Source organism: Ambystoma mexicanum, chromosome 10 (assembly GCF_040938575.1).
Source record: "Ambystoma mexicanum isolate Mex_15411 chromosome 10, UKY_AmexF1_1, whole genome shotgun sequence".
In the NCBI taxonomy this organism is placed as follows: domain Eukaryota; kingdom Metazoa; phylum Chordata; class Amphibia; order Caudata; family Ambystomatidae; genus Ambystoma; species Ambystoma mexicanum.
In genome coordinates this window covers 321,745,918-321,761,724 of record NC_090932.1, presented here as the reverse complement: position 1 = coordinate 321,761,724, position 15,807 = coordinate 321,745,918, and the positions used below count along the sequence as shown (strand labels likewise).

General features: G+C 42.6%; 1 protein-coding gene across 1 annotated transcript in view; it reads right to left on the bottom strand.

The window, feature by feature from the left end:
- The window catches only part of LOC138493169 (disintegrin and metalloproteinase domain-containing protein 9-like), a 4,098,706-nt gene that overhangs the window by 679,170 nt on the left and 3,403,729 nt on the right, over window positions 1-15,807 (bottom strand). Inside the window, exon 17 of the mRNA XM_069620352.1 lies at window positions 101-181. Coding sequence (XP_069476453.1) covers window positions 101-181 — 81 coding nt within the window. The remainder of the gene's footprint in view (window positions 1-100; window positions 182-15,807) is intronic.

The following is a 15,807-nucleotide window of genomic DNA, read 5'->3' as shown; positions in this document are numbered from 1 at the left end:
TACAAGAGTGACAGACAGCTAAACTGCTAATTGCAGATGCAGAAAGAGAGCACACATAGGCCTTTATAAAAAACGTACAAAATTATTAAAATGTACTTACCCCATGCCCATGACACTTTGTCTTTACATTACAATCATAATTGAGAACTGACTCATCAACACAAGCTTTATTTATGCAAACCTTAAAAGGGAACAAATGTACAGTGGAGATGTATTTTAGTATTGTTGCAACTTACTAAATCACTTCAAAGTAAAAACAAACATTAGTATTATACAGTAAATCCACAAATTGCCCTGAATCTGAAACCTCTGCACCTATTTCAAAGATATCAATATATGTCCAAGTAAAGCTTCGACCTAGTTTCCTATATATATCATTCTCAACGAATGTCTGCACATTCCCCTCAGTCCCTACCCGTCTATACTTCTGTTTGGGGAAAGGAGACATTTGGCCTCACTATAAGTTTGGTGGTATCTTGGCACCAAACTGAATTACCGTTAATGCCACTTGGTCCGGCGGTATTATCGATGGATTACAAGTGGTGGTAGGCTGTGTTTAGTCCCCATTTATTGGTGTCCATAGGACTCCATGGGGGATTTCGGCGGTATTAGGAAAATATTATTATTGGGGAGGAAGGATAGCTCAGGGGCAACACGTTTGACTTGGAAGCAAGACAATGCAGTACAATACAGGTTTGAATCCCAATCCCGCGCTTAGAATCCACTCGTTGGTATTAAGCGGTTTATAAATGAAAAATTATAATTATAATTACTGCTGGTGGTCATTCTGCCAGTGGCAATACTGAATTGGCCAATTTTGGAAGGGTAAGGTGGGGGAATTACCTCCAGCTTCTTGCTGCAAGTTTTTCCTCCACCTTTCCCCCAAACTCGTAGTTGGGCGGGAAATGCAGTGCTAATGGTATTATCACCGCATATTTACTGCACTGCCCAACTAATGAGGCCCAATTATCTCTGGAAATGAGAAGCAAGATGAACCTCGTACCCCAGTAGAATGATAACTGTTGCATCCATTTTATCCTTGCAGGTAATTCGGAGGATGTCCAAATGAGTATGTATGGTCTGTGGTTACAAACACTTTTATGAAAAAATAAAAAAATAAAACATAAATGACATCTGTAGTCATTCAGATGTTCCCCAAATGTGCTTCGATTCTGTGCAAAGCAGCCAAAAACCCTCCCTAATGCTATTTGTCTGCGTCCCTGTTCACATGTGAGTATTTAAAAAGAGTACAACAGTAGACTACTATACTGACCATCTTGAAATGATAAAGATCTACTGGAAAATAATGTATATGGTTATTCTGACTTTTGATAATGTGGTTTGCTCAGTAAGACAAATGTAAAATGTTTATTATGAGTACAATTTACACTGTAAGTGATCAGTAGAAACGAGCATTGTAACATTTTAAAATGAGCCAGTATGCAAGGTTAGGACTTTCAAATAACGTATTTTTTAATAACTACTTTTGCCACAAATACACACTATTTCACGTCTCAAAATGTCCTCCCTTCTTGGAAAGAGATGTGCTCAGGTTATAACTAATGATCAGTTCATCTGTGAGACATAAATAAAATAACAAACGCAGCTATAAACCTGCAGCCTTGCCCTCTGGCCCCTTAGAGGTCTGTCAGAGCCCAGCACCCGCCATAGTGCCTATACATGACCTTCTCATTTCCCACTGTATGGAAAATGTGCTCTCTGTGGGATAGCATAATTCCTGCAGGAGACAAACAATGACAGTCTATGCCTCTAAATAGTAGGATAGTGGATGCTTCTGTCAATGCTGCTCCCCTTCTGATTTTACAAAAACAAAGAGGTGATGGCTGGAAGGTTTAGAATTAATCTTAACCACTGGCAATGCTCTGGGCAACCCTCCAGACCACCGTTCTTCGCCTGCCAAGCCATTACAGAAGGGAAAGACCATCTGCAAATCAGGCTTGGCCCCACCCCAAAAGGGGCAGTCCAGCCCGAACTGCTAGGCCACATCCCTTCTGCACGAGACCACAAGCATCCCCAAACATGTTTCGCCCTTGTTGGGGCTCATCAGTGAGGAGTAGCTTGGGCCTCTAGGCCCAGCAGGCACGGGACCCACGTCTGGGCATACCCGTCCCACTCGGGGTGACATAGCAAAAACAAAGAGGTGATGGCTGGAAGGTTTAGAATTAATCTTACCCACTGGCAATGCTCTGGGCAACCCTCCAGACCACCGTTCTTCGCCTGCCAAGCCATTACAGAAGGGAAAGACCATATGCAAATCAGGCTTGGCCCCACCCCAAAAGGGGCAGTCCAGCCCGAACTGCTAGGCCACATCCCTTCTGCACGAGACCACAAGCATCCCCAAACATGTTTCGCCCTTGTTGGGGCTCATCAGTGAGGAGTAGCTTGGGCCTCTAGGCCCAGCAGGCACGGGACCCACGTCTGGGCGACATAGCAAAAACAAAGAGGTGATGGCTGGAAGGTTTAGAATTAATCTTAACCACTGGCAATGCTCTGGGCAACCCTCCAGACCACCGTTCTTCGCCTGCCAAGCCATTACAGAAGGGAAAGACCATATGCAAATCAGGCTTGGCCCCACCCCAAAAGGGGCAGTCCAGCCCGAACTGCTAGGCCACATCCCTTCTGCACGAGACCACAAGCATCCCCAAACATGTTTCGCCCTTGTTGGGGCTCATCAGTGAGGAGTAGCTTGGGCCTCTAGGCCCAGCAGGCACGGGACCCACGTCTGGGCATACCCGTCCCACTCGGGGTGACATAGCAAAAACAAAGAGGTGATGGCTGGAAGGTTTAGAATTAATCTTAACCACTGGCAATGCTCTGGGCAACCCTCCAGACCACCGTTCTTCGCCTGCCAAGCCATTACAGAAGGGAAAGACCATATGCAAATCAGGCTTGGCCCCACCCCAAAAGGGGCAGTCCAGCCCGAACTGCTAGGCCACATCCCTTCTGCACGAGACCACAAGCATCCCCAAACATGTTTCGCCCTTGTTGGGGCTCATCAGTGAGGAGTAGCTTGGGCCTCTAGGCCCAGCAGGCACGGGACCCACGTCTGGGCATACCCGTCCCACTCGGGGTGACATAGCAAAAACAAAGAGGTGATGGCTGGAAGGTTTAGAATTAATCTTAACCACTGGCAATGCTCTGGGCAACCCTCCAGACCACCGTTCTTCGCCTGCCAAGCCATTACAGAAGGGAAAGACCATATGCAAATCAGGCTTGGCCCCACCCCAAAAGGGGCAGTCCAGCCCGAACTGCTAGGCCACATCCCTTCTGCACGAGACCACAAGCATCCCCAAACATGTTTCGCCCTTGTTGGGGCTCATCAGTGAGGAGTAGCTTGGGCCTCTAGGCCCAGCAGGCACGGGACCCACGTCTGGGCATACCCGTCCCACTCGGGGTGACATAGCAAAAACAAAGAGGTGATGGCTGGAAGGTTTAGAATTAATCTTAACCACTGGCAATGCTCTGGGCAACCCTCCAGACCACCGTTCTTCGCCTGCCAAGCCATTACAGAAGGGAAAGACCATATGCAAATCAGGCTTGGCCCCACCCCAAAAGGGGCAGTCCAGCCCGAACTGCTAGGCCACATCCCTTCTGCACGAGACCACAAGCATCCCCAAACATGTTTCGCCCTTGTTGGGGCTCATCAGTGAGGAGTAGCTTGGGCCTCTAGGCCCAGCAGGCACGGGACCCACGTCTGGGCATACCCGTCCCACTCGGGGTGACATAGCAAAAACAAAGAGGTGATGGCTGGAAGGTTTAGAATTAATCTTAACCACTGGCAATGCTCTGGGCAACCCTCCAGACCACCGTTCTTCGCCTGCCAAGCCATTACAGAAGGGAAAGACCATATGCAAATCAGGCTTGGCCCCACCCCAAAAGGGGCAGTCCAGCCCGAACTGCTAGGCCACATCCCTTCTGCACGAGACCACAAGCATCCCCAAACATGTTTCGCCCTTGTTGGGGCTCATCAGTGAGGAGTAGCTTGGGCCTCTAGGCCCAGCAGGCACGGGACCCACGTCTGGGCATACCCGTCCCACTCGGGGTGACATAGCAAAAACAAAGAGGTGATGGCTGGAAGGTTTAGAATTAATCTTAACCACTGGCAATGCTCTGGGCAACCCTCCAGACCACCGTTCTTCGCCTGCCAAGCCATTACAGAAGGGAAAGACCATGTGCAAATCAGGCTTGGCCCCACCCCAAAAGGGGCAGTCCAGCCCGAACTGCTAGGCCACATCCCTTCTGCACGAGACTACAAGCATCCCCAAACATGTTTCGCCCTTGTTGGGGCTCATCAGTGAGGAGTAGCTTGGGCCTCTAGGCCCAGCAGGCACGGGACCCACGTCTGGGCATACCCGTCCCACTCGGGGTGACATAGCAAAAACAAAGAGGTGATGGCTGGAAGGTTTAGAATTAATCTTAACCACTGGCAATGCTCTGGGCAACCCTCCAGACCACCGTTCTTCGCCTGCCAAGCCATTACAGAAGGGAAAGACCATATGCAAATCAGGCTTGGCCCCACCCCAAAAGGGGCAGTCCAGCCCGAACTGCTAGGCCACATCCCTTCTGCACGAGACCACAAGCATCCCCAAACATGTTTCGCCCTTGTTGGGGCTCATCAGTGAGGAGTAGCTTGGGCCTCTAGGCCCAGCAGGCACGGGACCCACGTCTGGGCATACCCGTCCCACTCGGGGTGACATAGCAAAAACAAAGAGGTGATGGCTGGAAGGTTTAGAATTAATCCTAACCACTGGCAGTGCTCTGGGCAACCCTCCAGACCACCGTTCTTCGCCTGCCAAGCCATTACAGAAGGGAAAGACCATATGCAAATCAGGCTTGGCCCCACCCCAAAAGGGGCAGTCCAGCCCGAACTGCTAGGCCACATCCCTTCTGCACGAGACCACAAGCATCCCCAAACATGTTTCGCCCTTGTTGGGGCTCATCAGTGAGGAGTAGCTTGGGCCTCTAGGCCCAGCAGGCACGGGACCCACGTCTGGGCATACCCGTCCCACTCGGGGTGACATAGCAAAAACAAAGAGGTGATGGCTGGAAGGTTTAGAATTAATCTTAACCACTGGCAATGCTCTGGGCAACCCTCCAGACCACCGTTCTTCGCCTGCCAAGCCATTACAGAAGGGAAAGACCATATGCAAATCAGGCTTGGCCCCACCCCACAAAAACACATCACCCCTCCCAAGATATTTGTTTTTCTCCTCAGGGTGCATTCTGTCAGCAATGTCTGGGGTGATACTAGCAAAAGCCCACCTGACAACGTGACTCTTGCCCAAAGAAAGAGAGAGAGGAGAGAGAGGGAGAGACAGAGGCACAGCAAGGCATACGTTAGATTTCAAAAATTGATTAGAAGAGTTTGCTAATTAAATGTTTCTTGATTAGTAAACAAACCAATTTGATTAGCAATTCTGTACACATATTTTGAATGTCACCAAAAGTTATATGTACCCAAGACATAAAATGTGCAGTTTTGTGTACTGCAGTGAGATGAGTCGGGCCTTAAAAATTCTTTATAATTCCACTAGACTCGTAGGTCGAGTAACTTAGTTTAGCTACTCAACCTAAGAGAAATGATCTCGACCCATGGCAATAGGTGACACAAAATGTAAATGTGCTTTCTCTAAAATGGTGCATGTCAACACAACCCCAATTCATGTTTCGGCACACTGCTGCCACCCAGAAGCCATTCATGCACAGTGAAATGTATATTTAATATGTATTGCAAGCAAACTAACTGTTAAAAAAAAGTTTCAAACACCCCCTGCAAATGGTACTAGCCCTTCATAAAATCTACTTGACTATGCGAGTGAGTAAAAAGACTTTGTGCGCCCTGGATGAGTGTCTATAAAATGTAAAAGGTTAGCTACATGAATGTACACAAATAAATAAATAGATATGATACAAAAAGTCTCTGAAAACAGTTTGCCCAGCTCCTATTGCTCTATAATGCAATTATAATCATAGAGTAAAACGAGCTTTGGGGGCTACCTACAGAGTATGGTATTGCAGTAAATCTGTAGATGTATATTGATCACTACTTTGCGTAAACATCTTGTTAGCTTTGTGTATTAATTATGTAAGAGGAAAGAAAGAAAGTAAGAGACTAAGGAGAGTGGCTGGTGTAGCAAGCGAGAGAACTGGGCAAACTAGGTGGAATATTGTACTTGTGGCCATCTCACTTTCAGGGAATCCGATAGCTGGTATAAAGCAACAGGGTGATAGGAAAGAATATCAGGGGGTATGGGATCAGATCATGGATAGAGCAACAGTTGCTGTAGCAGCAGGCAGCAGAAGTAGGCTCGCTAAGGCTTAGCACTTGGCACTGTGATTATGTATATTTTCAAAGGAGTTCACTTGTCAATATGATGCTTCTTCCCCAACAAAATGAAATATAGTTAACACTGTGAGATTTAGATACACCAACCTAAACTTTATTGTAAGGCATGGAGAAAATGCAGTAGTTCACAGTAGCAATACTGTAATTATGCATTATGTAACAACTTACATATTCAGGAATGGAACTGCATGACTGCCTTTTTCAAGTTCAAGCCGAGCGGTGCGCAGCCTTATAAGTAGACTGCGCACAAATCAACTCCCACTTTTGGTTTATCAGGGGCTCAATTAAGATTCCTTTGGCTCAGAGAGAATGTTGAATATGCAGACTACCGGGTAGACTCCTAAACTTGTTTTTAATGAATGTAAACCACTGGGCACCACTTATATGACTATTTTTGGAGGATATGTCCATAGTTACAAATCGATAAAAAGTGATGCGTTTTGGAATTATTGTTTAAATTCAGGCTTGGAGAGCCTACACATCACGTTGTACTGGCTGTGGTGAAATATCGTAAAACTTCTTCCAGCAGACAAGAATACATATTAATAAGGTTAGCCTGGTAAATACTAGTGCTTTAAGCCCATTAGATCAATACTCAGGCTTAATTGTAGCTGAAGGTGCAGTGGTACTCTAATGTGTTGTTAAACAACTATTTAGTAAGAAGAGCCATTTCTGTACTATGGGTCTTAATGTCATGTTTTATGTCTGAATAAATGGTTTAATTGTATTCTAAAAGGTAGACTGTATAGTATTGTATTGCATGTATTTTGATGAATGTATTTTAGTGAATGCATTTTATATATATTTTAGTAGAAATTTGAATTTGAATTAAATGTTTTTTTTTTGTTTTTTGTAAAGATTCTTTAAGAATCATGAACAAATAAAATAAACAAAAAATAAGTAATAACGATATTTTAAATTACACGGAATGGGATGTAATTCTCCAGAAGGCCCGTGAGTTGGGGGACATACAGTACAAAGAAGCAAGGATCTCGGTTTATCCCGACTTTACGCCTGTAGTTCAGAAGGCTCGACTGTCTTTCTTGGCGGCAAAATGCTCTCTGCGGGAAAGAGCACAACAATACGCTACTCCTCAAGGTTGAGAGTGATTCATAATAATAAGACACATTATTTTCGAACCCAGCTGAGGTGCAGTTCTTCTTGGAGTTCCTACGTAAAGGGTGACTGTGCGTCTTGCTGATAGTGCTCTGATGGGGTTTGTGTGTGAGGGGCAGTGGTCTGTATAAGTATCCCTCCGGTTGTGAACTGGGTTGGTTGGGTGGCGTGGGCGTTGGGTGAGTTTGGGTCCATGTGCTTTATAGCAGGGGAGATGTGATGTGTTGGGAGTTTAACATGTAACATTTCAGCCCAGCTTCATGGTTGTTTTCTATATCTTTGTTGTAAGATTGGCCCCCTCCTCCACCTGAGGCTCACTGGTTGGGTCTCTGAGTCCAACGCCCCCTGGTTGTTACCCAATTGTGTTGGAGTTGTTGGAAGCATGTGTGCGGGGGACTTCATTGCGGGTTGCAGTTTAGCAGTGTGGGAGGGGGCTGGTATCGTGTGTGGGATGTTTGGGGAGTTAAGACAAAAAGGGTTCACGTTGTTTCTTGATATGCATTTGGTCTATGAATATGGGATCAGTTGGTTGTTGTTACCATGCGGACTGCAGTGCAAGTGGTTGGCTGTGGGTCTCCAGTTGGTGTTTCTATGCGTGATCCTGCTCACCCTGATAGCAAAAAATGGCGCTGTGTGAGATTTTAACCTGGAATGTGAGGGGGCTAAATAACCCTCGAAGGTGCGAAGGTTCATGAACTAATGTGAGAGGCATGGGGCTAAGATTGTACTCTTGCAGGAAACATACTTAAAGGGGAACAGTAACAATATGGTGGCTAGGTCTTGGGGGGACTCCAGATATTACACCGCCTTTTCTATGTATTCCCCCAGAGTTATTACATTGTTCCATGGGTCTCTGAGATTTAAGTTACTAGCACAGTATGCACATCAAGAGGGTAGGTTTGTATTGGTATCTGGTATCTTGATGAGCAGGCAGATTACAATTGTGAACATCTATCGACCCAATGTGAATGACCTGGCCTTCTTTGAGGCCCTGCTGCTCAGGTGTACTCCATATATTCATACTGACCTTGTTTGAGCTGGCAAATTTAATCTTGTATTAGATGCTGTGAGGGATAAATTCAGCGCTGGGTCTCGGGCCTGTGACGGGCGCAACCCGGATGCTCTCCCACTGTATGTCAGAGTTGGATCTGGTTGATGGATGGCACACACTCCACCCAAATAGTAGAGAATATTCCTACTACTCATCCGTGCATGATATGCAATCTAGGATAGACTATCTATATTTATTTATTTATTAATTTATTGGTTTATTACAAACCTTTTATCACACCATTAAAAATCCATCACTAACAAACAAACAAACCAGAGAAAGCCATACCCCCATCTAGGATCCACCGGCATAATAGAATCCCTCTTGATGGATGTTGATATGAACCAGGTACCTTTCCCTTCCTTGTCAAAGACCTCCATCAAGAACTTCACCAGAGCGAATGCCCGCGGATGAAACTCTCCTCGTAAGAGGAAAACATGTTTCTGAGTTTTGAAGATTACTTTTTTCAACAATCTTGCCCAGGAATTTGCTGTTTGGAATTTAAATCGGTTCTTTTCTGCGATCGTGTTAGTTCAGTCATCCTGCCAAAGTTTCCACTTCACTCTACCCGGGTTAGTAATTAGCTCTTCCAGGTCCACATAAAGTTGATTAAGGAGTCGATCACAGATGTTTCTCCACTCTGTTAATAAAGGCTCTCTATAGGTCTTTAGCGCTGACTCCAAAATTTGCAGCAGTTTGGGCACACAGGCCATCAGACATTTATGGTATAGCGCTAGAGTTTGCCATGTTGATCTTGCTCGCAAAGAGATCAGACCCAGCTGAAACCTGATGATTGAGGCTGGTATAAGATTGGGGAGCTTTATTAGTTTTCTCCAGAACAGTCCTTCGAGTGATGTCCATATTTCCTGTGGAGAACAAAATAAGTTCCCAAGCCGGGAACTTACATCCCCTGCACACTTTCTAGTATCTGGAATACCAGACCAACAGTTAAATAAATATTATCAATAATATATCTTATTGAATTAAAGGAAATCTGTGGATTATAGAATTTTCAGAAAGGCAAATGAAAAACAGGACATTAAATCGTATAAGGTCACAAGAACCAATCTTCAATTTTTATTCTTGATGTTAAAGCTGTGGGAGGCCCAACACGTTTCGAGTCGTGCAACACTCTTCATCAGGGGCAAAACAATGTTTCTAGAAAATGATATATACAGTATATACATTAGAATTATGCTTACATCCAAACAGTTGTCAAAACATTTATATGACTCATTTATTGATCAAGATATATAGTACAGAAATCTGAGCCTTGAGGGGATTGCTTATATGTCAAAATATATATATATTTAAATGTACAGAGTACAACATTCCCATTGAAGAACCAATAGTCACCCATTCTTGTATGTAAAAAAAAATAATTTAAAATAGAGTTTGTGAAATGATAGTGGATTCACTAAGCTGTTAGTGTATGATTAGAGATTTCAAAGAGGAAGAAATGCCAGTAAAAAAATTCTAACCTTGTGCTTTTTATGGTAAAAGTTCTTCAAGAGAACGAAGAGAAAATTGGGATGAGAATCCCAGGCATCCATTCAAAACAAGACTACAAGTCTTGATGGTGAACCCTTATCTGTGAAAAAGAAAATTGACATAAAGAATGTCTATTTAAATCAGTTGTTTGTAGAATATTAATGAAAGGGTAAAGTAAGTATAGGGTCACTTATAGCAGTTAGCCGTTGTCCAGTTTAAAGTCCTTGCTGGAATGAAGATCCCAAGTTAGGAGGGGGTAGTAGTATTTTGCAAGAAGAGGGGTCTAGGAGGTACTCAAAAGTAGATTGCTAGGTAAGAGCAAGGAAAAGAGAAAAAGAAAGAAATAATCAGAGTGATAACGCATAGTAGGCCTGAGGTTACAAGAGAACCCTGAACCAAGCTGGCGTAAGAAGTGGCACTTACCTAATGCTAGACCGCGCTGCAAAGTGGAGACCGGAGACCGGATGGTTACCCGACTCCATTTGCAGCGCAGCCGCTGTTTATATGCTCAAGGATGGTGTGACGTCATCACGCGCATGCGCGTGATACATCATAGTCGTCACCATGTAAGAAGTCTGAAATAAACTTTAACTTGAGCACCTTTTCTTGGTCTCATAATATCGAAAAAATGATTTAAAACGAGGGGGGAAAAGTTCAATAATGGAACTTGTTCAGACAAGAAATGTAAGTAAGGAACCTTAGTGTGTTTACAATGTGACGTCATCACGCTAACGCACGCATGACGCCACATGTAAACAAAACAGGTTCAGTAGTATTGGGAGCCTATGTCCGGCAAGCTAGTAATGAGAGGTGTCAAGTAAGGCATATCATGCACAGTAATAAGTGAAATAGATAAATAGCATGGATAGGGGGGAAAGAGAGGTTCAATAATGGAACTTGTTCAGACAAGAAATGTAAGTAAGGAACCGTAGTGTGTTTACAATGTGACGTCATCACGCTGACGCGTGCATGACGCCACATGCAAAGAAATCGGGTTTAGTAGTATTAGGAGCCTATGTCCGGCAAGCTAGTAATGAAAGGTATCAAGTAAGGAATATCATGCACAGTAATAAGTGAAAACGGACTCCTAACGAATAATCTAACTGAAATTAGCAGGGGTGACAAGTGATAATGTGACCATCGCACACGCGGTCCGAGTCACATGTAAATAATGACTTTAAATGGGCAAAAATAAGAAGTTGTAAAGTAGCAATATATATAACTTAGCAAAGTTTTTTACATCTATGGCAGGACTACAAGCAAGGCTAAAGTGCATAGAGTGTCCCTAATGTGGGATAGTAAGGAATAAAGCAACTTATGGGAGTAGGGTGTGTTCCGCCCTTAGTGTGGTCTAGGGACCAAAAAATGGATTAAGAAATTGTCACATTATTGGCCCTCATTATAAAAGCCAAGGTCTAATGAGTATATCAATATTTGGTTAGGAAACTGCCTCGTAATTGGCCTAGTCAAAGAAATGAAAGCTCTGAGGTCATAGAATAGTAAAAAAATGATAATGGCCATGACAATGGTAACAACAATATTAACAATAGGTGTTATTGGTTCTGTGACTCAATGGTATGCAGCTCTACAACAAACCAGTGTCACCAAGCCCACGGGCATGGTTCAAAATTAGCTAGTGAAATTATTGTCATTTCGACCTTTACATCACAAAAGCAGAAAGTAACCATCTGTCCAAATATATGGTTCACAGTCTAGTAGTTAGGTTACGGTTATCATAACTAGGACATGTCCAGGTGTATCTAAAAGAAATAATAGTGACAGTGAAAAGAAAAAGAAAAAGAGAATTCGTAGTAGGTTGTTAGATAAATAGACCTAAGTAGTAATCTTCATTTAGACCAAGAGGGACCATAGCATCCAGTCTATGTATCCAGTACAGTTCTTTTTGTGCCAGTAATATAGGTAAGTCACCACCTCGTTGGAGGGGGTGTAACACTTCAAGTATTGCAAATCTCATCTGTGAGATATTGTGATTGTTATCTCTAAAGTACCGAAATACAGGGGACTTGACATTTTTAGTTCTAATCTGAGACTTATGTTCGGTCCATTTTTCCTTAGCTTTTCTACTGGTTTTACCCACATAATATTTCCCACATGGGCATCTGATGGTGTAGATGACATTTTTGGAGTCACAAGTTGCAAAGCTTTTGAGGGGGATCTTTTGTCCATTGTTCGGGTGCCTGATGTGATTGCCTTTTATAATGTTCGAGCAATGCTGACAATTTAGGCACGGAAAAGTACCTTTTCTTAATTTCGACAATGTCCTTTGGGTGGATTTCTTGGGTCTTTCAGCTTTGATTAGCATGTCTCTGAAATTCCGTCCTCTTTTATATGCTAACATTGGGGGAGCTGGGAAAAGACGATTAAGATTAGGATCCGATTTAATCGGATCCCAATTCTTTGTAATAATCTTTTTGACTTGGAAACTCTGTGCAGAGTACTTCAGTGTGTAAATGAGGTTGGATTTGGTTTGTGTAGGTTGTTTGTTGAGTAATAGATTACGAGGATGTGATTCCGTCCTGGAAATGGCTTGTGCCACCACTTCTTCTGGGAATCCTCTTTCTAGAAATCTCGATCGCATGGTATCAAATTCTGTCTGGAGCCTTTCTGTGTTGGAAGTGATTCGTTTAGAACATAGGAGTTGGCTGTATGGTAGATTATCTTTCAAATGTCTCGGGTGGAAGCTGTTGAAATGTAGGGAGCTGTTAACGTCAGTTGGTTTTCTGAACATTGATGTTATTAATTCCATGTTTTTCCATTCCACTGTTACATCCAGAAAGTTCACCTGTGGTGTCCCAATTTCCATAGTAAATTTGATCCGTGGATTACACTGGTTTATATATTGCCAAAACTCGGTCAACTCTTGTTCTGTACCATTCCAAATGCCAAAGACATCATCAATATATCTTAGCCAGCAGTGTATTCTATGTTTCCAAAGTGGGTGATCCAAGACGTGGGTTTTCTCGAAATGGAACATAAAGATGTTTGCGTCCGAGGGGGCTACAGCCGAACCCATAGAGGTTCCTGAGATCTGTAAATAGTACTTGTCATTGAATCTGAAATAGTTGTTATAAAGTATCAGATTGATGAGTTCAATAGCAAAGTTTTTTTGGATCTGAATTTCATCGTGTTTTAGAAGAAACCATTCTAAGGCAGCTATGCCTTCGTCAGGGGGAATTGAAGTGTATAAACTACTAACATCCATGGAGAATATTAGGGGATCCGTAAAACTGATCTGCAAGTTGTTGATTCTTTGAAGGAAGTGTGTAGTATCTTTCAAATATGTTGGTATTTTTTGTACCAGAGGTTGAAGCGCAGTATCCAAGTATACAGCCAGGGGTTGGAATATATTGTTGGTTCCAGCAACAATTGGTCTAAACGGAGGATCTTTGGAATTTTTAAGAATTTTAGGTAATCCAGAAAACACTGGAATTATTGGATTTGTTTTAATTAAAAATTCTTCCGTTTCGTCTGAAATCCAATCCATTGTGCTAGCTTTCTCAACTGTCTGTTTGATGGTGGTACTGATGTTATTTGTAGGGTCATTGTCTAACAGTAAATAAGTCTGTCTATCATCCAGTAGTTTGAGACAACCCGCATTGTATAGGTTTGTATCCATGAGTACAAGGGCTCCCCCTTTGTCAGCTTCTTTAATCGTAATGGAAGTGTCGTCAGCAAGCTCTTTGATTATTTTAAGTTGGTGTCTCCGAATATTTTGTTGAATAGAGGTCTCATATTTAATCTTCCTCAGTTCACAAGTGGTTTTGGTTTTAAATAGGTTGATGAGTGGATTATTGATTTGAGGATGGAAGGTGCTCTGGTTCTTCATTTCTAAAAAATCATGTTCTTTAGCTGGAGTTATTTGTCCCAGATTATCAAAGAAAATCCTAAATTCCATTTTAAGTATTAATTTGAAAAGGTTAACTTCTTCTTCAAACAAATTGGTTGAATTTGTGGGAACGAATGATATCCCAAGACTAAGTGTGTCAATTTGAGCTTTAGAAAGCTGTCTGGAGGAAATGTTTATGATCAATGGTGAATTTCTTTGTTTTTTTGGCGTGGTTTTCTTCTGCCCTCTTCTGGTCGGACGTCTCCTAAAAAAGGCTGCGCAGAAGTTGTAGGAATGGATGTTTCTATTATCCTTGGAGTTGGTATAGCACTGTCCGCCACTGTAGGGGTCGTGTTGGAATTTGCTAGACTTGTATTTGGTTGTTCTTCTTGTTCACCACTTGTGATGTCACTGCTGTCAGTATTGTTATCAGGAGATGGTTTCTTAGGGACACCAGAAGGTCCAGGTCTTGGTTTATAGTTACTGTAGTATTCTTGCCAATTGTATACTATTTCTCTGGCGTAGTCTAGTGGGTCTCTCCGGAATTTGCGAATCATCCGCTGTTCAGTATCGCGTTTGTAGCTGTCTAGCTTGTTATTGGTGTCTTCTAAGATTGTCTGAAGTTCAGATGCAGATTTAAGTTTCAGGAATGCGTAGAGACTTCTTCGATCTCCTGGTTGATTGTATGGAGTGATTTTGCAAGTTCCTCTATGGTAAGTAATATCAGATCAAGGGAACATGTGTTCAAGATGTGCTCCCACCGTTTCACAAACTCCTTATTATCCTTACAAAGTATCGGACGGAGGTATACTCTAAGTCCTCTCGGAATTCTTTTAGCCTCATAGTACTGTGTTAGAGTGGTAGCATGGAGTTTCTGTGAAATCTCACTCCGAATAAGTCTTTCAAGTCGTTGGATGAGTATTTCTGGATTTTCTCTATTGGTAGCCTCAGTGCTGGTATCTTTAATTAGGCCTAAAATCCTAACAGCTTCTTCATCAGAAAAAGCTAAAGTGGTTGTTGCTTTATCTGTTAGACTGTTAATTTACGAAAATGACATTTCAAAAAGAGCGGGGTGCTCGGGTCCAGGGTAAGGTGTCAACCCCTCTCGGGGTAACGATATATGCAAGAAGAAAGGTAGGACACCAATTGCACACCCTAGTTAAAGGAAATATTAAGAGTGAGTAGGAGGAAGGTAAGTTTGAAAACTTTTTGAGAATTACGTAGAAAAAGGTATGAGGTGCAGAGGAGAGAAAAGCAACCCTGACACCTAGGTTGCAAAATATAGTGAAGAACAAAATAAGTTCCCAAGCTGGGAACTTACGTCCCCTGCACACTTTCTAGTATCTGGAATACCAGACCAACAGTTAAATAAATATTATCAATAATAATATCTTATTGAATTCAAGGAAATCTGTGGATTATAGAATTTTCAGAAAGGCAAATGAAAAACAGGACATTAAATCGTATAAGGTCACAAGAACCAATCTTCAATTTTTATTCTTGATGTTAAAGCTGTGGGAGGCCCAACGTGTTTCGAGTGGTGCAACACTCTTCATCAGGGGCAAAACAATGTTTCTAGAAAAAGTTATATACAGTATATACATTAGAATTATGCTTACATCTAAACAGTTGTCAAAACATTTATATGACTCATTTATTGATCAAGATATATAGTACAGAAATCTGAGCCTTGAGGGGATTGCTTACCTGTCAAAACATATATATATATATATTTAAATGTACAGAGTACAAACATTCCCATTGAAGAACCAATAGTCACCCATTCTTGTATATAAAAAAAATAATTTTAAAGTAGAGTTTGTCAAATGATAGTGGATTCACTAAGCTGTTAGTGTATGATTAGAAATTTCAAAGAGGAAGAAATGACAGTAAATACATTCTAACCTTGTGCTTTTTATGGTAAAAGTTCTTCAA